Source organism: Lycium barbarum, chromosome 5 (genome assembly GCF_019175385.1).
Source record: "Lycium barbarum isolate Lr01 chromosome 5, ASM1917538v2, whole genome shotgun sequence".
Lineage (NCBI taxonomy): Eukaryota > Viridiplantae > Streptophyta > Magnoliopsida > Solanales > Solanaceae > Lycium > Lycium barbarum.
Genome location: NC_083341.1, coordinates 11,457,295 through 11,479,483, shown reverse-complemented (window position 1 = coordinate 11,479,483; position 22,189 = coordinate 11,457,295). Strand labels below are relative to the sequence as shown.

Here is a 22,189-nt window from a genome sequence, read left to right as displayed (position 1 = left end):
AACGTAGTACTCGTACTGCCCTACAATACTTACCTACTAACAGAAAAGAACCATGCAAAAATTTCAAGAATTCAATAATGTCCCATCATCCATATGCCCCTTTTTAGTGTTACCATAGAGTTATTTTCTCTTTCCTTTATCTCTAATTGTTCCCACACTCACTTTAATTTAATATCTACCGCTAATTTCTCTTCTTAAGTCTTTCCCTTTCTTCTCTATAAATATCCACACTCACTTAGCTTGTATAGGGGAAAAAAATCAATATAATTTCAATTCGAAAAACCAAAAACAAAAAAAAATGGCTGGAAAAAACACCATATTTGCTGTGGAAACTATTGTTTTAACCATTCTAATTTTTATCATCCCTCGAGTTTTTTCTGATGATTCAATCCCAATTCCAGCTGATAAATCACAATTAAATAGTTGGTTTGATGCAAATGTTAAGCCATTAGATACAAGAAAAGATACTTTTGACCCTGCCCTTGTAGCTGCTGAGGCTAATAAATCTATCATTAAGGTCACCTTTTACATATTATTACAATTTCTTTTCCTCTTAGATTATTCATAAACATACTTCATACTTCCATTGTTCCATTTTATGTGACGATCTCTCATTTTTAATCTGTTCTGTTAAAAAAAGTAACGTTTTTGTATATTTATAAATAATTTAGCTTCAAACTTTACGATTTACCCTTAATGACATGATTTTATAGCCATGGAAATGTTACAACATGTTTAAGACTACAAATTTTAAAAAGTTATTTCTTTTTCTTTTTTGAAACCCACGGCTATTGAAACACCTTCGCATAAAATGAAATAGAGGGAGTCGCTAGCTTTTTCGTGTTTTTTTTTTTTTCATATGATGAAAATGAGTACTAGTACTTTTTAATGTTTCCAACTTTAATTGATCTTAGTATCCACTAACTCTAAGGGGTCATTTGGTTTAAGGTATAAGCTGGGATATCCCAGCACTAATTTTTATACCATGTTTGGTAGAAAGTATAAATTTATCCTGGGATAAATTTATACCTTGTACCAAACATGGTACAAAAATTAGTGCTGGGATATCCCAGCTTATACCTTCTTAACCCACTTATACTGGGATTATTTTATACCATCTTTTAGATGGTATAAAATAATCCCAATAGATGGGATAAATTAGTCCCGGGATTATAATCCCGGGACTAATGAGTCAATCTACCAAACGACCCCTAAGTTCTTCGATATGCTACTCTAAAAGGTGAGGCTGGATGGAAGTGGTGAGTTCAGAAGTTTTTTTTTTTTTTTTCATTCTTAAATTTCATATTCAATTCACTTAAGTTAAATACCTCAACACAAAATGAGCGGAAGGATCCGTGGTTTTTTCGTGTATTCTTTTTCACTATGATGAAAATCTATATGTTTTAATGTGTTCGATTTGAGATTGCTCCAACTTTAATATATCAAAATTCATTGACTCTAAATTTTGAATTCGTTATTGCAGGTGAGGGCAGATGGGAGTGGTGATTTCAAGACTCTGACGGATGCCATCAAAAGCATTCCAGAAGGGAATAAAAGAAGAGTTATTATTTCAATTGGAGGAGGAAATTACACAGAAAAAGTCAAAATTGAGAGGTCAAAGCCTTTCATTACATTATATGGAGATTCTAAGAATGTCCCAAATATTATCTTTAATGCAACTGCAAAAGAATATAATACTGTTGACAGTGCCACTGTGATCGTTGAATCAGAATATTTCAGCGCCGTTAATATCAACTTTGTGGTAGGTATTCTTGCTTCATTTTTAAGAAAGTTATGGTATGATTAGAGCCTAGAGGAGAATTCAAGATCCAAAGTCAGCGGATTCAGAATGAGCGTGATTTTATACTTACATATTGTTCAAGACAAGAACAACGAGTTAAGTCTCACTAAGATATAATTAAGAAAATAAAAGTGTGATCTATCTAACAACTTAGACTTTTAAAGGTTCTAGGTTCATGTTTCATCATCGTTCATTATAAAAAAAAAATCAAAAAATCACATGCTTAATCCCTAAAAAAAAAAAAACAGGTCTGCGTGTGAGTTGGCGTTAAGCAAAATAAAAATTTGCTCCCTCTAACAATTCAAACTTTTAAATAAAATGGTGATACAATTCAAGAAGTTGGAACCACCGAGCTTGCCCTAGATATATTTTAGGCACATTCATACATAGCATAGACATTACACTTGGAAGGGAGGGGCAATAATTAGTTAGAGCAAAACTGATTGCAAATGAGGAAAAATTGGCCACAATAGAATTACCTTCTCGGGTGGTCCGTCTAATATCCAAAACTGCTCAGCAACAGTAAAATAAATGGGTAATGTTGGGTGAACCAGAAAAAATTGAGTACAACTGAATCTATACATTATTTAGGTAAGCGTTCTGTAATAAGAAAAATAATTATGGACCTTGTAGATCATCTCCATAGAGTCTCAATTGGTACTTCCTCTCTCCCACAATAGTTGTCACTTTTTTGCTTCTCAAGAGTCAATTTGACCGAATTTTGAAGTTTTATTAGAATAAATTAATTTAGCATTTTAAAACTAAAATTAAGATATTCAAAAACCACAAGAAAAGTACTATAAGTAGTAATTTTTCATAGAATAATATGGTGAAAAAATATATCTTAAAATATTGATCAAAGTTCAAGTAGTTTAACTCTCAAAAAGTGAAACGTGACTAGCATTTTGAGACAGATTAGAAACAAACCAACAATCCCTTGTAATACATTGGAAGAATCCATTGAGTCCTTCAATATCAAGGTCTCTAACTATATAATTACGTCAAAATTACGTGTGTTTCTTGTTTTATTTGTTTTACCTAATGTTAGTATGTAATATATTTGGGTTTTTGTTATAATTATGATTAGAATTCTGCACCAAGACCAGATGGGAAAAGGGAATTAGCACAAGCAGCAGCATTGAGGACAGGAGGAGACAAAGCATCATTATATAACTGTAAAATGTATGGATTTCAAGACACCTTTTGTGATGATAGCGGCAAGCATTTCTTCAAAGATTGCTATATTGAAGGCACTGTTGATTTCATCTTTGGCAATGGAAAATCCTTATATCTGGTAATTTTAAAGATCTTCAATTCTCGTAAACTTTTATTTAACAATCCTCCTTCAGCCCTCATAGGTGGATCCAATATTTAAACCTGATCGATAAGTAAGGGTAATAAAATTGACCCATAAAAATATGACCCGTCCAATCCACTCAAGTTCTATGTTCAATACCCAGTATAGTCCCTCAAGGTGGGGTCTGGGGAGGATAGAGTATACGCAGACCTTACCCCTACCTTGGGAGGTTGTTTCCCTTAGACCCTCGGCTCAAGAGAAGGTGTCATGACAACAATAATAATAGGCAGTAATAGCTACATATAATAAGATAAATGAAGTTAAAGAAAGAAAGACAGAAACAAGCACGCTATATTAGAGATCTAAAAAAATAAGCCAGTGAACAAAGGTGATAATACTCCTAGTACGGAAGAAAAATCCTCGCGGCCCCCTACTAGCCCTTTACCCTGATATTCGACCTCCACACCCTCCTATCATGGGTCATGTCCTTGGTAAGCTGAAGTTGCGCCATATCCTGCCAAATCACCTCTCCCCAAGACTTTTTAGGCCTACCGCTCCCTCTCTTTAGGCCCACCACTGCCAACCTCTCACACCTCCTCACTGGCACCTCAACGCATATCCGCTGCATATGGCTGAACCATCTCAACCTTCCTTTCCGTATCTTTTCCACCACTGGGACCACACCCACCTTGTCCTGAATCACTTCATTCTGAATCATATCTCTCCTAGTATGCCTGCACATCCATCTCAGCATCCGCATCTATGCTGTCTTTATCTTCTGGACATGAGTTTTCTTAACTGGCCAGCACTCCGTCCCATATAACATAATCGGTCTAACCACCACTTTCTAGAACTTTCCCTTTAGTTTAAGCGACACCTTCTTATCGCACAACACACCTGATGCGTGCTTCTATTTCATCCATCGCTCCAATACGATGTGTGACATCGTCATCAATCTCACCATTCCCTCAGGGATGACTTGAGTATCAAGTCGTATGTCCTCGTCCACTACCTGTATCACGTCACTAAACTTGCACTCCAAGTAGTTTGTCTTAGTCCTGCTCAACTTGAAACCTTTCCACTCCAGGGTCTGTCTCCAAACCTCCAGCCTCGCGTTAACACCGCTCCGCGACTCATCAATAAGCACAATGTCATCTGCAAACAACATGCACCACGACACCTCTCCTTGAATGTGGCGCGTTAGTGCGTCCATCATCAAAGCAAACAACAACGGGCTAAGAGCGGACCCCTGATGCAGACCCATCGTGACTGGAAAGTGTTCTGAGTCACCTCCAACTGTCCGCACTCGGGTCTTGGCTCCATCATAAATGTCCTTAATCACTCTAATGTATGCTACAGGAACACCTTAAGCTTTCAAACATCTCCATAGCACCTCCCTTGGGACTTTGTCGTAAGCCTTTTCTAAGTCAACAAACATCATGTGCAATTCTACACCATGTGCAAGTCTCTCTTCTTCTCCCTATACTGCTCCACCAACCTCCTCACAAGGTGACTTCTGTAGTCGAACGCCATGGCATGAATTCGAACTGGTTCTCCGAAATAGACACTATCTTCCTCATTCTTGCTTCTACCATTCTCTCCCAAATTTTCATCGTATGGCTCAGCAGCTTGATACCCCTATAATTGTTGCAACTTTGGATATCCCTCTTGTTCTTGTATAACGGGATCATGGTGCTCCATTTCCACTCTTCAGGCATCTTCGATGTCCTAAAAATAACATTCAACAACCGCATAAGCCACTGCAAGCCTCCCCTGCCTGCATTCTTCCAAAATTCTACTGGAATTTCATCTGGCCCGATTGCTCTTCCCCTGCTCATCTTACGCATAACCCCCTCGACCTCCTCATCCTTGACCCGCCTACAGTACCCAAAATTGCAGCGACTCTCAGAGAGCTCCAATTCGCCTAATACGATGTTTTGGTCCCTCTTTGTTCAAGAGTTTATGAAAGTAAGTCTGCCATCTTCGTCTAATATGGGCATCTTCCACCAAAACTTCGCCTCCCTCGTCTTTGATGCACTTCACTTGATCCAGGTCCCGAGCCTTCCTCTCCCTCGCTTTGGCTAGCCTGTACAACTTCTTGTCCCCGCCTTTTCCCTTTAGTTCTTCACTCAAGTATGGGTAGGTTAATGATCTGTCCAGTGGTAGAGCTAAGATTTTTATTGAGGGGATTCAAAATATAAAAAAGTTAAGGGAATCAACATCTACTATATTTACATAAAATTAATTTTGACCTTGTATATACAGTGCAATTTTTGACAAGGGGTTCAGATGAAGCCCCCTTGCGCCTCCTAGCCTTAGACCCCCAATTTATTCACTCAACCCATTTTGCCCCGCGCAATACAACCCATAATTGACCCATAAGACCTTATCAAAAGAATTTCAAAAATAATTGTTTGATAGGTTATATGTAACCGTAATAAGTAAAAAAAAAATTAATATTGCTTGGTAATTAAATAAGTTGTAAGAAAACAAATTTAAAAAGGTAAAATCTGGTAAGAGAGTTAGGCAGGTTGGGGTATCATCTATTGTTTAGTCTATCTTGACCCAACTTGTCTTAGCTTAAGTAACCTTGATCCGCGAATCTATTAACTCAGTTCAGCCCGACCCGGTCATTGACACGTCTATTCTTAGGTTCAACCTTTATTTTTTTATTACCAAGTCCATTGCACTTTTGCAGTGATTTTTCACACACAGAGATACATTGCATTCCCCTAGATCTATTAATCATAATATAAAGTTAATGAAATATTTTATTTTTTGGAAAATATAGAACACAGAGATGCATGTAATTCCAGGGGATCCAATGGCAATGATCACAGCTCATGCAAGAGCTGCGGACAATGTTGACAGTGGATATTCTTTTGTGCATTGTATGATCACTGGAACAGGAAATACAGCATATTTAGGAAGGGCATGGAAGCCTTTCTCCAAAGTTGTTTTCTCATACACTGATATGAGTGATGTTGTTCATCCTGAAGGATGGTCTGATAATGGCAAAACAGATTATGACAAGTAAGTTATTGACAATGTATTGAAGTTAAATTTTTTTTTTATCGTTGATTTTGCTTACATTCGTCAGCATATATATCTACACAAAAAAACAAAAAAAAAAAAAATAATTAGCTACGAACTTAGTTGTCACTAATCTATTGTTAAATTGCTTGTAGCTAAAGGAAATTGATAATATGTCGCTAACCCGTCGCCAAATAGAATTAGCGACAGATTTCATTATTTAGCTAAATAATTTGTCTGCCACCAATTCCTATTTTTATAATAGTATATGCAAACAAAAAAAGTTCCTAATATAATAATTTCTATGGTATTTGGTACTCTCTCTCTATCTCAATTTATATGACATATTTTACTCTAAGTGTTCCTTGTCAATTAAAGCCTAAATTTAAGGACTATTTTGGATCTTTTCTCTCACTTTTAAGGAGCGACTTTTAGCAATTGTTACTTTGTCAAATAACTATGTGAACTTGAGTGACTTTATGGGGGACCAAAAAAATGACGTTAATAGATAATTTCGATACGTTGAATGACTATTTGAGAAATTAACTCCTTTATTTAATAAGTATTGAATAATAATTTAGAATGTATAATAAATAACATGTTATAACATATAAATTACACAAATGATATTTTTACTAATGTCAGTACATATAACTTAAATCTTTATTATTTTCAGGTCGGTATATTACGGGGAATACAATTGCAAAGGAGCAGGAGCAACTATGAATCGTAGAGCTGGATATGTGAAGAAATTAACTGATGCAGAGATAAAATCTTTTATATCCCTTGGCTATATTGAAGGCTCTAAGTGGCTGCTTCCTCCTGTAGCACTCTAGATACTATTAGGAAATTATAAGGACATAGAATTAATGGTCCTAGCAAAAAAAATTAGTTTATTTTCTTGTTTTCATTTTTATTTTATTAATTTCTCAATTTTTCATGTAGCCCATCCCAACTAATACGGGATTGAGGCGTCGTTATGATTTCCAAATTTTGACGTAGCCGATTTCAATTAGTTTGAGATTGAGAACTAGTTATTATTTTTATTTTTTTGTGTAAATTTTTATGATTATCAATAAAGATAAAGTGTAGATGTTTCACAACTCTTTCTCCTCGTTGTGTAGTCGCGCATATGCATGGCTAGGGCATATTCTTTAACTTTGTCCTCCTCACGGGCAAGCCTAGATTATTTTTAATGAAATGAAACACGTGATATATAATGGGCTGCAGTGAGACTTCAAGAGAATATTTTCCTAGTCTGATATCATGTTGAAGTATATGATTCTCTCATTTAAAATTTAAAATATGAACTGGATTGGTTACTCTATTAAATAAAGGTTCATCTTCAATTATCGTCGTTGTCGTATAATAAGAGTAAATATATGCATTATTAATAGTAATAAATACTTAATAGAGGCACAATGGCTTAAGAATAAGCAATGTTGGGCCATAAATGTTACTGTCTCTATCCCGATTTATGTGAATGTGTTCAGAATATGAGAATTAAAGCACTTAAGGTTGATTATGAATTTGGGTGTCGATTTTTTAAATTTTTAAAAATGAAACTCACATTTGAAAACTATACGAAAAGTATCACAAGTCAACATAGTTAATTTTTCAAAATATCTAAGAAAATTCAAAAAAATTATAATCAAATTAAAGAAAAAATTATTTGACTCCCCAAACATTAATCCCTTCGTATAAATTGGAACATAAAGAGTATTTTATAATTTGCAGATGTTGCCATTCAATAACTGTCTAGTTTGATCAACTGTAGTTACAAATATTATATTGAATTTCAGTATTCTGGACGTTGATAAAATATTGGAAAACTTGTTCGAGCATTATTAATAAATCAAGTAAAATAAGTATAATTTTCACATAAAAATCTCCAAATTCTTTTATCTGGTAAAATTAATTTATGTTCAAACACTACTTTAACTTTCAAATACTTTCAACCAAATGCTGTTCAAACGCCTAGGTGGTGAAATTTTCTTACGCCTTTAACTTATGGACATAAAGTGTTGTCTATTTATCAAAGATAAATTCCTAATGATGGAATATAACTAGCACTCAAGGATGTGGCTTAGTATCAATGAAGTGGATTGAGAATCATGATATTTCAGGTTTAATTTCTAGTGGAGGAAAAAAAAAATTATATGATTTCTTTTCATCTATCTCAGTGGAATTAGTTGAACTTTTTTTAAAGTTATAGCAATACTAATTCGATTTTTAATGTCGAAAACAACTTTATCCTATAAAATTAGAGAACATTTTGTGTGCAAAAAGTAACAGCAATAGCAATTTCTGCTTTATTCTCTCATCAAACAAAGTCAAACCTCTCAAATAGAAGCTTCTGGGAGTTGAATTTTAATAATGCTTTTCTCGTGTTAAATTGCTATATAATTCTTTCATCAATGAAAGCTGGTTGTGGAAAGCCACTTGTCATGTTCAGGGATTAAGAGAATAAAGCTCCCACAAAAATAGCTTTTGAATAGTGTAATATTTCTTCTATCAAAACGAGAAAATGCATATTCTTTGATATGATGAAAAATGAAAATTGTAGTCCCTCCTATCTGTTTTTTTTTTTTTTTCCGGGATTGTTTAAAGTTTTGACATATCTATTTCAAAATTATTTGACATCATTAAGAACAATTGATATTTGACCAAATTGCTCGTATATTTTCTTGCATGATTAATTAATGACTATATGTTTTCTAGAAATAGTAAGGATGAAATTGTCAAAAAAAGATATTCAATGACTTAATTCTTGGATTTTAAAGTGAAATATGCTAGAGTACTTCAGTTATAAGGTGGCAAAAACTTACTCGCACAAAGTCAATGTAAGATATTTCTTTTATGCATATAATTATTTATTTCTTATTATTTATGATTAAGTGATATGTATTTTTACTTTAAATTTAATCGTTAAGGTTTTTTTTTTTCCGTAATTTAACTGTTAAGGTTAGATTGCTAAATTTTGTGTAAAACACGGAACGCGAATAAGTATAGATCCTTTTAACATAAAGCAAAATATATTTTCCCGATGATCTTTTTCCTTTTTAGTACAGATTTTTGCAATGGTGGTCACATGTTTACTCATTAGTCACTACCAAATACTTATCATCCAAATAATTAAAATTGGTCAGTTCTTTACGTGTATATACAACAATTTAAGAATTTTGGAATATCTAGTTCGTCATTTAAAGATCACAAAATATACTTATATTATAAGCAAATGTATATATAATTATAGTTGGATTCTTCATATTGGCACTAGGGGGAGCAAATTTTTTGCCGTGCCTAAATTAAATGGAATCGTGTTCTAGTTATTAATTAAAAACTTATATATATTTCATGGTGGGTGCTAGGGGGAATTTATGGCAAAGACTAGTAGGGTAACTCAAACACATTTAAGAGTTAAGAACAAATTTCTTCTATTCTTTTCTAGTCGAGAATATGTGTTAAAGAGGACTTTTTAATACTAATGTTGCTTATACTACTCTCTCTACCTTATATTAGTTGTCATGTCTCGTTTCTTGAGAGCCAATTTGACTAATTTTTTAAGCTAAATTGGATTAGATTAATTTATTATTTTAAAATTACAATTTATGTATTTAAAAACTACACGAAAAATACTATAAGTTATAATTTTTCTCATATCAATATGCATGCAGGTGAAAAGATATATCTTAAAAGTTGGTCAAAGTTCTATAGTTTGACTTTAGAAAGAAAAATGTGAAAACTAATATGGGATGCAGGGAATATAAGGGAAAGAAAGTATTAACTGTTAAGTGTGACACGTGGCAAAATTAGTTAGTTAGAGTTTTATGATTAGTTAGCTTAGTAGTTAATTGTACAGTTATCAAGATAGTTAGTTAGGTCGGTTATGGATCAATACATTTGTATCTATATATACACAGTTGTGTATAGCTGGATCAATAGAGAGTATCATTTTCATTTTCCACAAAATATCTCATGTTGCTCTCGTCTCTCTCTCTCAACTGCTAACCTCCATTGATGAACTCTGAGCTTAAAGCTAGCTTAGATATAACCTTCTAGCATGGTATCAGAGCGTTAGATCCAAGACGATCCACTTGATAATTGTTTTGTATTAGTACAATAGAATAGATTGAAGAATCGAGTTCAATTTTTTTTTTTCTTTCAATTGGTGAGGCAATGGCGGAAATCAAAATCAAAGCTACTCATCTTCTTTACTTAGGTCCAGCAGATAGTCCGGGAACTGTTTTGATTCCTGTGAAGCTTACTGGATCTGAAAATTATGGTTTGTGGAGCAGATCGATGAGGATTGCGTTGTTAGGAAAGAGGAAATTAGGTTTTGTAACTGGTAAATGTACGAAGGAGTCGGTGGATGAAGAACTCCATGAACAATGGGAAACATGCAATGCTGTGGTGCTCACATGGATTATGAACACAGTTTCACCAGAATTGCTTAGTGGAATTGTGTATGCATCAGATGCACACCTCGTGTAGGAAGATTTGAAGGAAAGCTTTGACAAAGTCAATCGAGTGAGGATTTGGCAATTACACAAAAATCACAACATTAGCGCAAGGTATGAATTCAGTTTCAACATTTTACTCAAAACTGAAGGAATTATGGCATGAGTATGATGTGTTGACACCTTCACCAAATTGTGATTGTGAGAAATCGAAGGACTATGTTGAGCATTTGATTCAGCAGCGATTACTTCATTTTCTCACTGGTCTTAATGACTCATATGACCAAGTGAGAAGGCAGATTCTCATGAAGTCAGTTGCACCTACACTTAGCCAAGCTTATGCTATGATAATTCAGGATGAAATTCAACAAGTGGTAGCAGCTAAGGTGACGGCTGAGAGAATTGAAACAATAGCAATGCAAGCACAAGCAAGTAGGGAAATGGCAATGCAAGTACAAGCAGAAAGAGGAAAAGGATTTAGAGGCAGGAAATAATTTGAACAGTGTGAGCTTTGTAGGATGAAAGGACACACTAAGGAAAACTGCTATAAATTGGTTGGATATCCACCAGGTTTTCAAAGCAGAAGAAACTATGGCTCTGGAAACTATGGAAATGGAAATACAGAAGGATGGAGGAACTATGGAACCATAGATGGATGGAAGAGGAATGGTAATGCTGGAAAACTTGATGGTTGGAGAAGAGAAGCATCACCAGCAGTGAACAATGCAGATGTTGCATCATCATCTAGAGCAACAGGAGGAGAACAAGGACAAGGTGGGAAGCAGTACTACAATCCTTTCATTGAAGAACAACACAGACAAATTTTAGGTCTGTTGAACAAGGATCCAAGGGAGCATCATGTTAATATGGCAGGTATTGTTACTTGCGTGATGAGTCAATATCCATAAAATGAATGGATCATTGACTCTGGTGCTACACATCACATTACTGCAAACTTGAAGTTGCTAAAAAATAGTGTTGCTATAGAACATTCTAAAAGAGATAAAGTGTGTTTACCTACAGGGGGAAGGGCTGATATCACACACACTGAAAATGCTGCTTTGTTTCCTAATGAGACAGTGAAGGGTGTGTTATATGTTCCTGAATTTAGGTTCAACCTATTATCAGTGTCAAAAGTGACTAAGGAACTTTATTGCTTTTTCTCTTTTTTCCCTAGCTTTTATGTCTTTCAGAACCTTTACAATGGCGGGTGAAGGGGATTGGTAGAGAGCAAGGGGGCTTGTACATAATCAATGGAGATCCAGAAGGATATGTGTTGATAAATAAGCTAAAGACAGCAAATATGGCTTGCAATAATGGAGAGCACAGTTTGTGGCATAAGATATTAGGTCACCCCTCACTCACATTCATGAGACATATTCCAGAGTTAAATAAATGTACAAGCAATGCACTAGATAATGAATGTCATATTTGTCCTCTAGCAAAGCAGAAATACAGTTTCCACTTAGTACTTCTAGAGTTGTTTCTTCCTTTCAGCTTGTACATGCACCTGGATTTATGGGGCCTTTATAAAATGCCAACTTTTGATAAGAAGCACTATTTCTTGACTATTGTGGATGACAATTCTAGATATACTTGGGTTTACTTACTACAATTAAAATATGAGGTAATAGTAGTGTTGAAGCAGTTTTTAGCTATGGTTAAAAATCAATTTGGAACAATGGTTAAGGTGTTAAGATCTGATAATGGCACTGAGTTCTTTAACTCACAGTGCAATGATTTGTTGTTATCTCTTAGAATAATACATCAAAGAAGCTGCCCCTACACTCCACAACAAAATGGTACAGTGGAGAGGAAGCACAGACAGATTTTGAACATTGCAAGGGCATTGAGATTTCAGGCCATGATTCCTCTCAGGTATTGGGGTTTATGTATACAAGTTGTTGTGTACTTAATGAATAGACTTCCCTCTAGTGATATAGGAGGAAGTACCCCATATGAGATGTTATACAAGAAGAAGCCATCACTTAGTCATTTGAGGGTACTTGGATGCCTTTGCTATGCAACTAATCTAGTTAAGGGGGATAAGTTTGGGCAAAGAGCAAAACCAGATGTTCTTCTTGGTTTCTCAGAGGTTCAGAAGGGTTATATCCTTCTTTATTTGGATTCCAAGCATCTCTTTATGAGCAGAGATGTCATCTTTAGAGAGTCAGAATTTCCCTTTATATCACCTTAGTTGCAATCTCCAGTTTGCTCACCATCAGAACCAATGTTTGGTGATGATACTATATCTCCTTCTGCATTTACAGATGATGTAGAATTTACTATCCATCCACAAGTGAATTCTTCACCTTCAGATGTTGTGCCTAGTTGTCCAATAGATGAATTGGTGCTCCATCCAGTTCAAAAGCCTAATGCTGATTCAACTGATGCTGCAATCATTCCAAGCTTGGTCCCTACTACCACTTCTATTAGTTCTACTAGTTCTGCTGCTTCAAGACAATCAGATAGAGCCTCTAAACCACCTTTATGGATGAATGATTATATCATCAATCCTAAGGCTAGTTGCAGCACCAGCATGTATCCTATATTTGATTACTTGTCCTATGATAGCACATCTGCTAGTTATCAATGTTATCTTGCACATTTTTCTTCACTAGTTGAGCCTAAGTCCTTTAGAGAGGATGCTAGGGGTGCTAAGTGGGTTGATGCAATGAAATTGGAGATTAAAGCACTTGAAGACAATAAAACATGGGAAATTATTAACCTGCCTGCTGGAAAGAACACAGTAGGTTTAAAATGGGTGTATAAAATTAAGTTTCAAGCAAATTGTGAGGTTTAAAGCTCGATTGGTGGCAAAGGGATATAGTCAAAGAGAAGGTTTTGACGATCATGAGACCTTCTTTCCTGTAGCCAAAATGGTTACAATTAGGTCTGTTATAGCTTTGGCAGCATCTAAGGGATGGTATTTGTTTTAGATGGATGTTTTTAATGCATTTCTTCAAGGTGACTTGTGTGAAAAGGTGTACATGGAGTTGCTTGAAGCTTTCAGAAGTCAGGGGGAGACCAAGGTTTGCAAATTATTAAATTCACTATATGGGCTCAAACAAGCCTCTAGACAGTGGAATATAAAGTTGACTGAAGCTTTACAAAGTGCTGGATTCACTCAAAGTAACCATGATTACTCGTTATTTACCATGAAGAATGATACAGAAATTGTCATTATCTTGGTATATGTAGATAATTTGCTAATTACATGTTGTTGCAACAAGTTGATCAATTCAGCAAAGGACACACTACACAAGAATTTTAAGGTGAACGATTTAGGGGAGCTCAAGTATTTTTTGGGAATAGAAGTGTTAAGGTCAAAATCTGGGATCCTTTTGAACCAAAGAAAGTATGTGTTGGAACTAATATCTGAAATGGGGCTTGGTGGAACAAAACCATCACCAACACCCATGGAGACTAATATCAAACTTACCACAGCAGAATTTGATGAAGCAACAAGGAACAAAGATGATGGACAAGATGAAGTAATGAGAATAGAGATGATGCATTATTGGAGGATGTTGCTGCTTACCAGAGGCTAATGGGGAAATTATTGTATGTAACCATAACCAGGCCAGATGTTAGTTATACTGTACAGACCCTGAGCCAGTTTATGCAAAAACCAAAACAATCTCATTGGGAAGCAACTATCAGAGTGGTGAAATATTTGAAACTTGCACATGGACAAGGTATTCTCATAAGTTCAGCACCTAGTACTGAGCTTACATGTTGGCGTGATTCAGATTGGGCATCATGCCCAAATACTAGGAGATTTGTGACTGGGTACATAGTCAAATTTGGCACTTCACTAGTATCTTGGAAGTCCAAGAAGTAGCAAAAAGTGTCAAGAAGCTCTGCTGAAGCAGAGTATAGAAGTATGGCCTCAGCAGTATCAGAAATTACATGGCTATTGGGATTGTTTCAAGAACTGGGAGTAAAAGTGACACAACTAGTGACAGTAAGGCTGCAATGCAGATTGCTTCAAATCCTATCGTTCATGAACGAACCAAACATATAGAGATTGATTGCCATTTCATTCGAGACAAGATCAAGGAAGGAATCATCAAGACAGTATTTTAAGCACTGGAGATCAGCAAGCAGACTTGTTAACCAAGGGGTTAAGCAAGGTGCAGCATTGTTACCTGAAGAGCAAGTTGGGAGTGTTCAACATTTTGCAACCTCCAGCTTGAGGGGAGTATTAACTGTTAAGTGTGACACGTGGCAAAATTAGTTAGTTAGAGTTTTATGATTAGTTAACTTAGTAGTTAATTGTACAGTTATCAAGATAGTTAGTTAGGTCGGTTATGGATCAATACATTTGTATCAATATATACACAGTTGTGTACAGCTGGATCAATAGAGAGTATCATTTTCATTTTCCACAAAATATCTCATGTTGCTCTCGTCTCTCTCTCTCTCTCAACTGCTAACCTCCATTGATGAACTCCATTGATGAACTCTGAGCTTAAAGCTAGCTTAGATATAACATTCTAGCAGAAAGGTACTTTACTTCATTTAATTTATTCAATTGTTGGAAAATAACTTAATTGAGAAGACTCGTAAAGATATTTTTATGCTCATTCTCGTTGTAATTAAGCTTTCCCTTGGATTTATATTTTTATCAGTACGTATCCTCATAAAATTGAGTGGAGAATCTTTTCCATTAGATTTGTTTTTTTAACTTCTTGTCTTTGGCTTATAAAATGTTTCTCATCCACATACTGGAAAACAGTGACACGTTTTTGGAGATATACTCCATTCACTTCAATTTTTATGAATTTATTTTCTTTTTAGTCCATTTAAAAGAAAAGATGGACCTTTTTAAAAATTGATTTAAAACTTTATGTTTTACTTTTAGTGAGAAGTTTTTATAGTCGCACAAATATTATGGTATATTTAAGACTAGAAGTTCTAAAAATCTACTTTTTTGTTAAACTTTGCATCCAGTCAAATAAGTTTAGATAAATTAAAGTAGAGGGAGTATACAATTAAATAATGAACTGGAAAACAACATTCTTGCTGTGGAGCTTAGTAACAAACGGTATATATGTTGCGAGAATTGATTCAATTATAAAAAGTATCATAGTTTAAAGAATAGTAAAAGAAATTCGAGGTAAATACGTGGCGAAAACTACTACTTAAAAAACACTATTTTCCCACTGAATTCTCACTGAAAAATTTTCAGTGGCTATTTCTTACTAAATGTCGGTGGAAAAAACATAAATAGTAGAGTTTTCACACGAAAAATTTATAAAGTTTACCAGCGTTTCAATGAGAACTTATTTCCCCCAATGCATTTTCCCAGTGAGATTGTTCAGGAGGAATAAGGTGGGAAAATCATGTTTTATAGCACAAATTTCTCACTGAATGTCGATGGGGAAAACTTCTTTTCTAGTAGTGAGCATTATGCAATACTATTTGAAAGAGTGAATTCAAAAATGCTAAATTTAATGGGCTGATATACATATTTATAAAATCAGGTTCACCATCTAAAAATGCTTTTAAACACTTATATGTATGAGCTACTTTTAATCAGCTAACTAAAACGGGTTCTAAATTATTACTACGTATTAGGGAACGGATGAAAGATGGGAAATCAAAAGTAATTACCCAGCAAGGAAATAGATAATAATATACATTCCTAGATCTTAAGTCTTAAGATACTCGGAGAACATGTCTACTGTTTACACTTTCTTCTTTTCCTACCATTAAAATTTTATAACGTGTAAAATACGTGTTGTCTATTGACTGTATAAATTACTTTTGCGCTTCCTGTACAATTGCCAACTCCAATATACTGTCTTTTATAGGCTGCTTTGTCTACTCTGCGAATCTTCATTGTCTCGTTAATATAACTTCTCTTCTTTCGTCCTCCACGAGATATTTTTTGAAGAAAAAAAGGCAGCTATATGTTTAGTGAGAATCATTTCAATTATCCGTCACAAGATTTTATAGACAGGGGAGAAGTAAATCATCACTTTTGAACCAATTGTCAACTCAGAAGTCAATGAACTTAAAAGTTGCATGCACCTACTCTTTGATGTAAATGTCACAAGATTTTATAGACGGGACAAGTAAATCATCACTTTTGAACCAATTGTCAACTCAAAAGTTCATGAACTTAAAAGTTGCATGCACCTACTCGTTGATGTGTTTAATCGTAAGAATAAAGAATTTTTACACTATATTTCTGGTCTTATTCATCCTGAAACAGCAAGTAACTTATTTTATTTTTCAAGATCATATATCTCACATTTTAAGAAGATTTACGTGTAATATCAATTGAATGACCTGATAGTGTAAAAAAAAAATTATATGAATATAAGTTATAACTTAAACCAAGGGTAGATCTAGAGATATCTTATGTTCAAATCATGTGTATATATTAAAAAATCTACTAAATATCTATAAACATTTCACGTGAACCCAGTTATTATAAAAGTATTAACTTAACACTGCTATAAAAATCCATAAACTTGGAATTTTAGATTCGAACCCTTTACAGTTGCTTTATAAATAGAAGCTACTCCACAATTGAGCTAAACAAGAGACATCAGTCAATCGTGACCTCTGTCTCATCTCCCTATTCTCCTCCTTCATAAGAAACAATAATATCTCATTCCTTACAACAAATCTTCCACAAAACATACATAAATAGAAGTATATATACTACATCTATCAAACTTCATTCTTTTTTAATCTTCTTAATCTGTTAAAAATGGTAAATTTTGTGGAATGTACCACTTGCCACACAACTTTACAACTCCCTCATGGTGCTCAATCGATACGCTGCACGGTCTGTCACGCAGTGATCGCTCGAACCACCTCTGGGGCTCAGAGGAGAGACCGGTTCTTAGCCTACATGAACCACTACGTTCCTCCGTCCGTGGGCCGCATACCACTGCCCGGTCCGACTCAGCTCCCTTCGGCTTTTGGTCGAAAGAGAGCATTGATTATTGGTATTACGTATAAGAGAACTAAAAATGAGCTTAAGGGATGTATCAACGATGCTAAATGTATGAAATACTTGCTTGTCAATCGGTTCAAGTTCCCACAAGAGTCTGTTCTCATGCTCACTGGTATAATATTCTCTCTTTCCTCTTATTAGTTACTCCCTTTGTTAAAATTTATACGGCATTTGACTAAACGTAAAGTTTAAGGAAAAAATGAAAACTTGTGTATGGCAAATAGAAGCATGTCATTAAAGGTAAAATGTGAAGGTCAAGTTAAATTGTTATAGTTTAAACTTGTGTAAATAGTTTTTCTTGTAACTGACCTTATTGTGTAAATACTTTTTCACATTATTGTTGATGCATAGAAATAAATCGAAGAATCTTTATAGTTGAATGTATTATGAGATATATGTCTTTGTTCTTCGTTGCTTCTTGAATTTGGTGTTGAATGTTTTTGATGATTTCATCCCTAATCTTGATTTGCTTGAATCACTATTGTTTGACTTGCTCCTGTGGTGTTGCAGAAGATTATCTGGATACAGTATGTCCTATTATTAATGCCATTATTTTGTAGTTGATGGATAAGGAGATAACGGTTAAAACTTAAATGTATCAGTGTTTATAGTTGACAAAAGCAATTTTCCCATCACAATTAATATTAACCTGTCCTAACTTCTAATCTTCCATTTTCTTACTTACAGAAGAAGAAAGAGATCCATACAGAATTCCAACTAAATATAACATAAGAATGGCAATGCACTGGCTTATGCAAGGTGTTCAAGCAGGGGATTCTCTAGTGTTCCATTATTCTGGTCATGGCTTACAGCAAAGGAATTACACTGGAGATGAGGTTGATGGTTACGACGAAACACTTTGCCCATCGGATTTTCAAACACAGGGAATGATCGTCGATAATGAACTAAACGCGACACTTGTTAGGCCTCTTCCTCATGGTGCTAAGCTTCATGCTATTATAGATTCTTGTCACAGTGGTACTATGCTGGATTTACCATATTTTTGTAGGATGGACAGGTTTGTGACACAACAACTCTCAAATCTCAAATTTCTAGTAGAATACCCGAGAGAATGACTAAAATGGTCCTAATGTTTGAAGGTAGGTTCTTTAAGTATGCACTGAACAGTTTTGGTCCTTTAAGTTTGCCATTAATAGTTTAATACCTTTAGTCTCCATCAAATATCTACTGAAGAGGTTCCTTAGATTTTGACAGGAATTCTCAAAAAAAATTAGCGGGAACTCTAAAAAAAAAAAATTAGCGGGAACTCACATTTAGATGTGTAATTTTTGTAGCTTCTGCTATTTCTTATTTATTTCTATAATCTGGTGAACTTTTTGAGGTGTTATTTCTGCATATTTTAGTTTTTTTTTGTCTAGAATCTGGTTTTCGTCAAACTTAACGAACATAAATTGTTAAATATTTGATGGAGACTAAAAATGTTAACTTTTGGCAAATTTAAAGGACCAAAATTGTTCAGTACTTACTTAAGGGACTATTTTGAACCTACCCTAAAACATAAGGACCATTTTTGTCATTTTCTTTACTAAATTTGCTTTAAAATATTTAACGTTTTAGAAAATTTATTGCTTCTTCTTCTTTTCAAATTCACATGTACCTCCCCATTTAGAAGGAAGACATTTAAGATAGAAATTAAGGGTATTCCAGATAAAGACTCTTTTATGATTAAGGCTATTAAACGTCTTTATTATGCAGAACTGGGCGATATGCATGGGAAGACCATCGTCCTCGATCAGGAGCATGGAAAGGAACAAGTGGAGGAGAGGTCATATCCTTTAGTGGTTGTGATGATCATCAAAAGTCTGCAGATACAGACGTAAATTTCTTTTTTTCCATCCTAAGTTTTGATCTTTTTGAGTTGGAACTGAAACAAACTAAGCATGCAAGCTAATTGAATGACTTACTTGCTGAGAACAGAGTTTGTCCAAGGTCATTTCAACTGGTGCAATGACCTTCTCTTTCATTCAAGCTATTGAGCGCGGACAAGGAGCTACGTATGGGAGCATTCTGAATGCGATTAGATCTTCCATTCGCGGTTCTGATAGTGATTTGGGAGGCAAAATCGTCTCATCTCTTCTCTCAATGCTGATTACCGGAGGAAGTTTCAGCATTGGGATGAGACAGGTATATATATAGCTTAACAATACATGTATTGATATCGGACTGTTCTTCAAGTGTAAAGGGATCATGATTAAATTGATCGATCACTAGAAAATAGATATTTCCAAGAACAATATTACTGAAAATGATTTTTGAAGTATAAATTCCATATGTTTGATGTCAAGATTGTTACTTTTACCTTTTGATTGCAGGAGCCCCAGTTGACTTCTAATGAGCCATTTGATGTGTACACCAGACAGTTTTCACTGTAACATCTTAAACAACATTACCCACTTCAGGCTTTCCTATAGTATTGGCTGCACAGATTCTGATTGGAGTATAAGTTGACAATCTCTTTGGATTGAGTTTTTTAACCTCTGTAATGCAAAATTTCCTTGATCCACTTAAGCTTTTTTTTTTTTTTAATCATGTTTCCCATTCAAATAACAAATGTAATTTTCTTGGTAATAAACTCCTAGAGAACATTTGTGTTTCCATAAAGTGGAATGCTTGTATGAACACGGACATTAATGGATTCTTGAATCAAAACATAATATCAACTGCCGGATTGAAATGTCTGTTGAAAATACATATTCTATGGCAGGCAAAATGTAATAGCAATATTAAAAATTGACGTTTAATGAACTGCGTAATTCACTAAAATTTGGTGCTTTACTCAATGATAGGGGACTATTAAAATTGGTGCTAGAATTAATAGAAAAACAAAAGGAGGAGGGAGTAAAAAAGTTCGTGGCGGACATTAAGCACATTTAGAAAACATCCTTCAAATTGTAAATTTGCCTTTCTATATCGTGTAATTTAAATCCTTTTGAGAAACAAAGGTCTCTTTTGACTGTTATAGCCCGTATTTGGTACGTTCAGATAATTCAAGATAATTGCGAGAAATTAAGGGCAAGACTATTTTCTAAAATTATTTTAATATACAAGTTGTTTATTAGTATGGAAATATTGAGAAAGGCTAAGGGTAAAATGGGAATTTCACAAAATATTCAAGAAGGTTCTTGAAGGGGCCATGTTGGCCGTGTGGCATATGTCCATATTTTTATTAAATGGGGCTAATTATAAATAAATAAATATATATATATATATATATATATATATATATATATATATATATATATATATATATATATATATATATATATATATATGGACCAAAGCTTATATAACAAGACAAGTGGTCATATTTGTTTATTTTAAGAAAGTTCAAGAAAAAGGGAAAAGGGGACATGTGTCCACCTTGTGTTGGTAGAAGCCATTTATATATATATATATATATATATATATATATATATATATATATATATACAATTGATGACTAAATGAGGCATAGTTTATCTTCTAAATCAAGAAGCTTGGAGAGAAGAAAAAGAGGAAAAGAGAGGGGGGTTCGGCCATGGTTGGCCGAACTTGGAGTCATGGAGTTGATCAAGAAAAGAATATTTTCTTCTAGTATTCCAACTAATTTTAAGACCCTAATTAACATGGGGTGGTTGTTGAAGCAAGCAAACCATTTATTTGTGCAATTCCAACCCTAGCCGAGCAAGAGGATGGATGGAAGAAGGTAAGGTTTAATCCTCTCTCTTATGTGTTATGAATGATTTGTGGATGTTGTGGTATGTAGAAATGGATGAAATTCATGAAATATATGTGTGTAGGGATGTGGCCGAATAGGGGTTGAATTGGTGAGATGTGATGAATTGGTGAGATGTGATGAATTGATTTTACTTAGTATTTCAATTGTTGTTGTGGTAGATTCTATGATGTAAAATGAGGATTTAGTGGTTTGAAATGAAGTGGAAATCGTTTGTGAATTGTTGAAGAAGTTAATGTGATATTAGTATGGTTTCTTATATTGTATGAATGATATTGTTAATGTGTGGGTTGTAAATATAATTCATGAATTTGGAAGGGAGACATGTGTTTGGAAGATTGTAAGTTGGGTTGTTGTGATTGAATTTGAAAGAAGGAAATGTGTTGTTATCGTTCTTGTTGAATTTGGAAGGTTTCGGGTGAAGTGGCATGTTGGTTGGGTTGTTTGAACATTATGTGAATTCTTTGAAAGTTCTTGAACCATGTTAGAATATATTTTGGATTGATTGTTGAAATTGTTAGTATGATTGTTGGTATTGTTGTTGATAAATTGGTCGAGTTAGATTCTCGGGGATGGTGTATTTACAGGGGAGATGCTGCCGAAATTTCGGCAGAATATAAATGAATTCATTTGAAGGACTACGACAAGTATATGTCGATGAGTTTAATGATTATGTCAATTCTCTTGAATGTAGACTAGCAAGTTTGGACGAATAAGCGTAGCTAATTGGACGTGGGACAGGTATGTAAGGCTTACCCTTTCTTTCTTTGGGCATGATCCTTAAGAAACGAGCAGATGACGTATATGTATGATTTCAAAGAACCTCCTATTCTTAGAGCCACTAGGATGGCTAATGTTCTTGACTTCCGAAGAACTATTTTGTTAT

At 34.5% G+C, this 22,189-nt stretch overlaps 2 protein-coding genes across 2 annotated transcripts; both read left to right on the top strand.

Annotated features, from left to right (window-relative positions):
- The first annotated feature begins 155 nt into the window (after window positions 1–155).
- LOC132642287 (pectinesterase 1-like) lies at window positions 156–7,224 on the top strand. Its single transcript, XM_060359532.1, has 5 exons — window positions 156–517; window positions 1,484–1,762; window positions 2,889–3,095; window positions 5,890–6,131; window positions 6,808–7,224. Exons 1-5 carry the CDS (start codon window positions 299–301, stop codon window positions 6,965–6,967), a joined length of 1,107 nt encoding a protein of 368 aa, XP_060215515.1. The 5' UTR covers window positions 156–298; the 3' UTR covers window positions 6,968–7,224.
- Window positions 7,225–17,160: 9,936 nt separating this feature from the next.
- On the top strand, window positions 17,161–20,381 carry LOC132642286 (metacaspase-1-like). The gene is made up of 5 exons (XM_060359531.1): window positions 17,161–17,679; window positions 18,255–18,585; window positions 19,284–19,404; window positions 19,506–19,712; window positions 19,901–20,381. The coding sequence occupies exons 1-5, from the start codon at window positions 17,319–17,321 to the stop codon at window positions 19,958–19,960; spliced, it is 1,080 nt and encodes a 359-aa protein (XP_060215514.1). The 5' UTR covers window positions 17,161–17,318; the 3' UTR covers window positions 19,961–20,381.
- The last annotated feature ends 1,808 nt before the right edge of the window (window positions 20,382–22,189 follow it).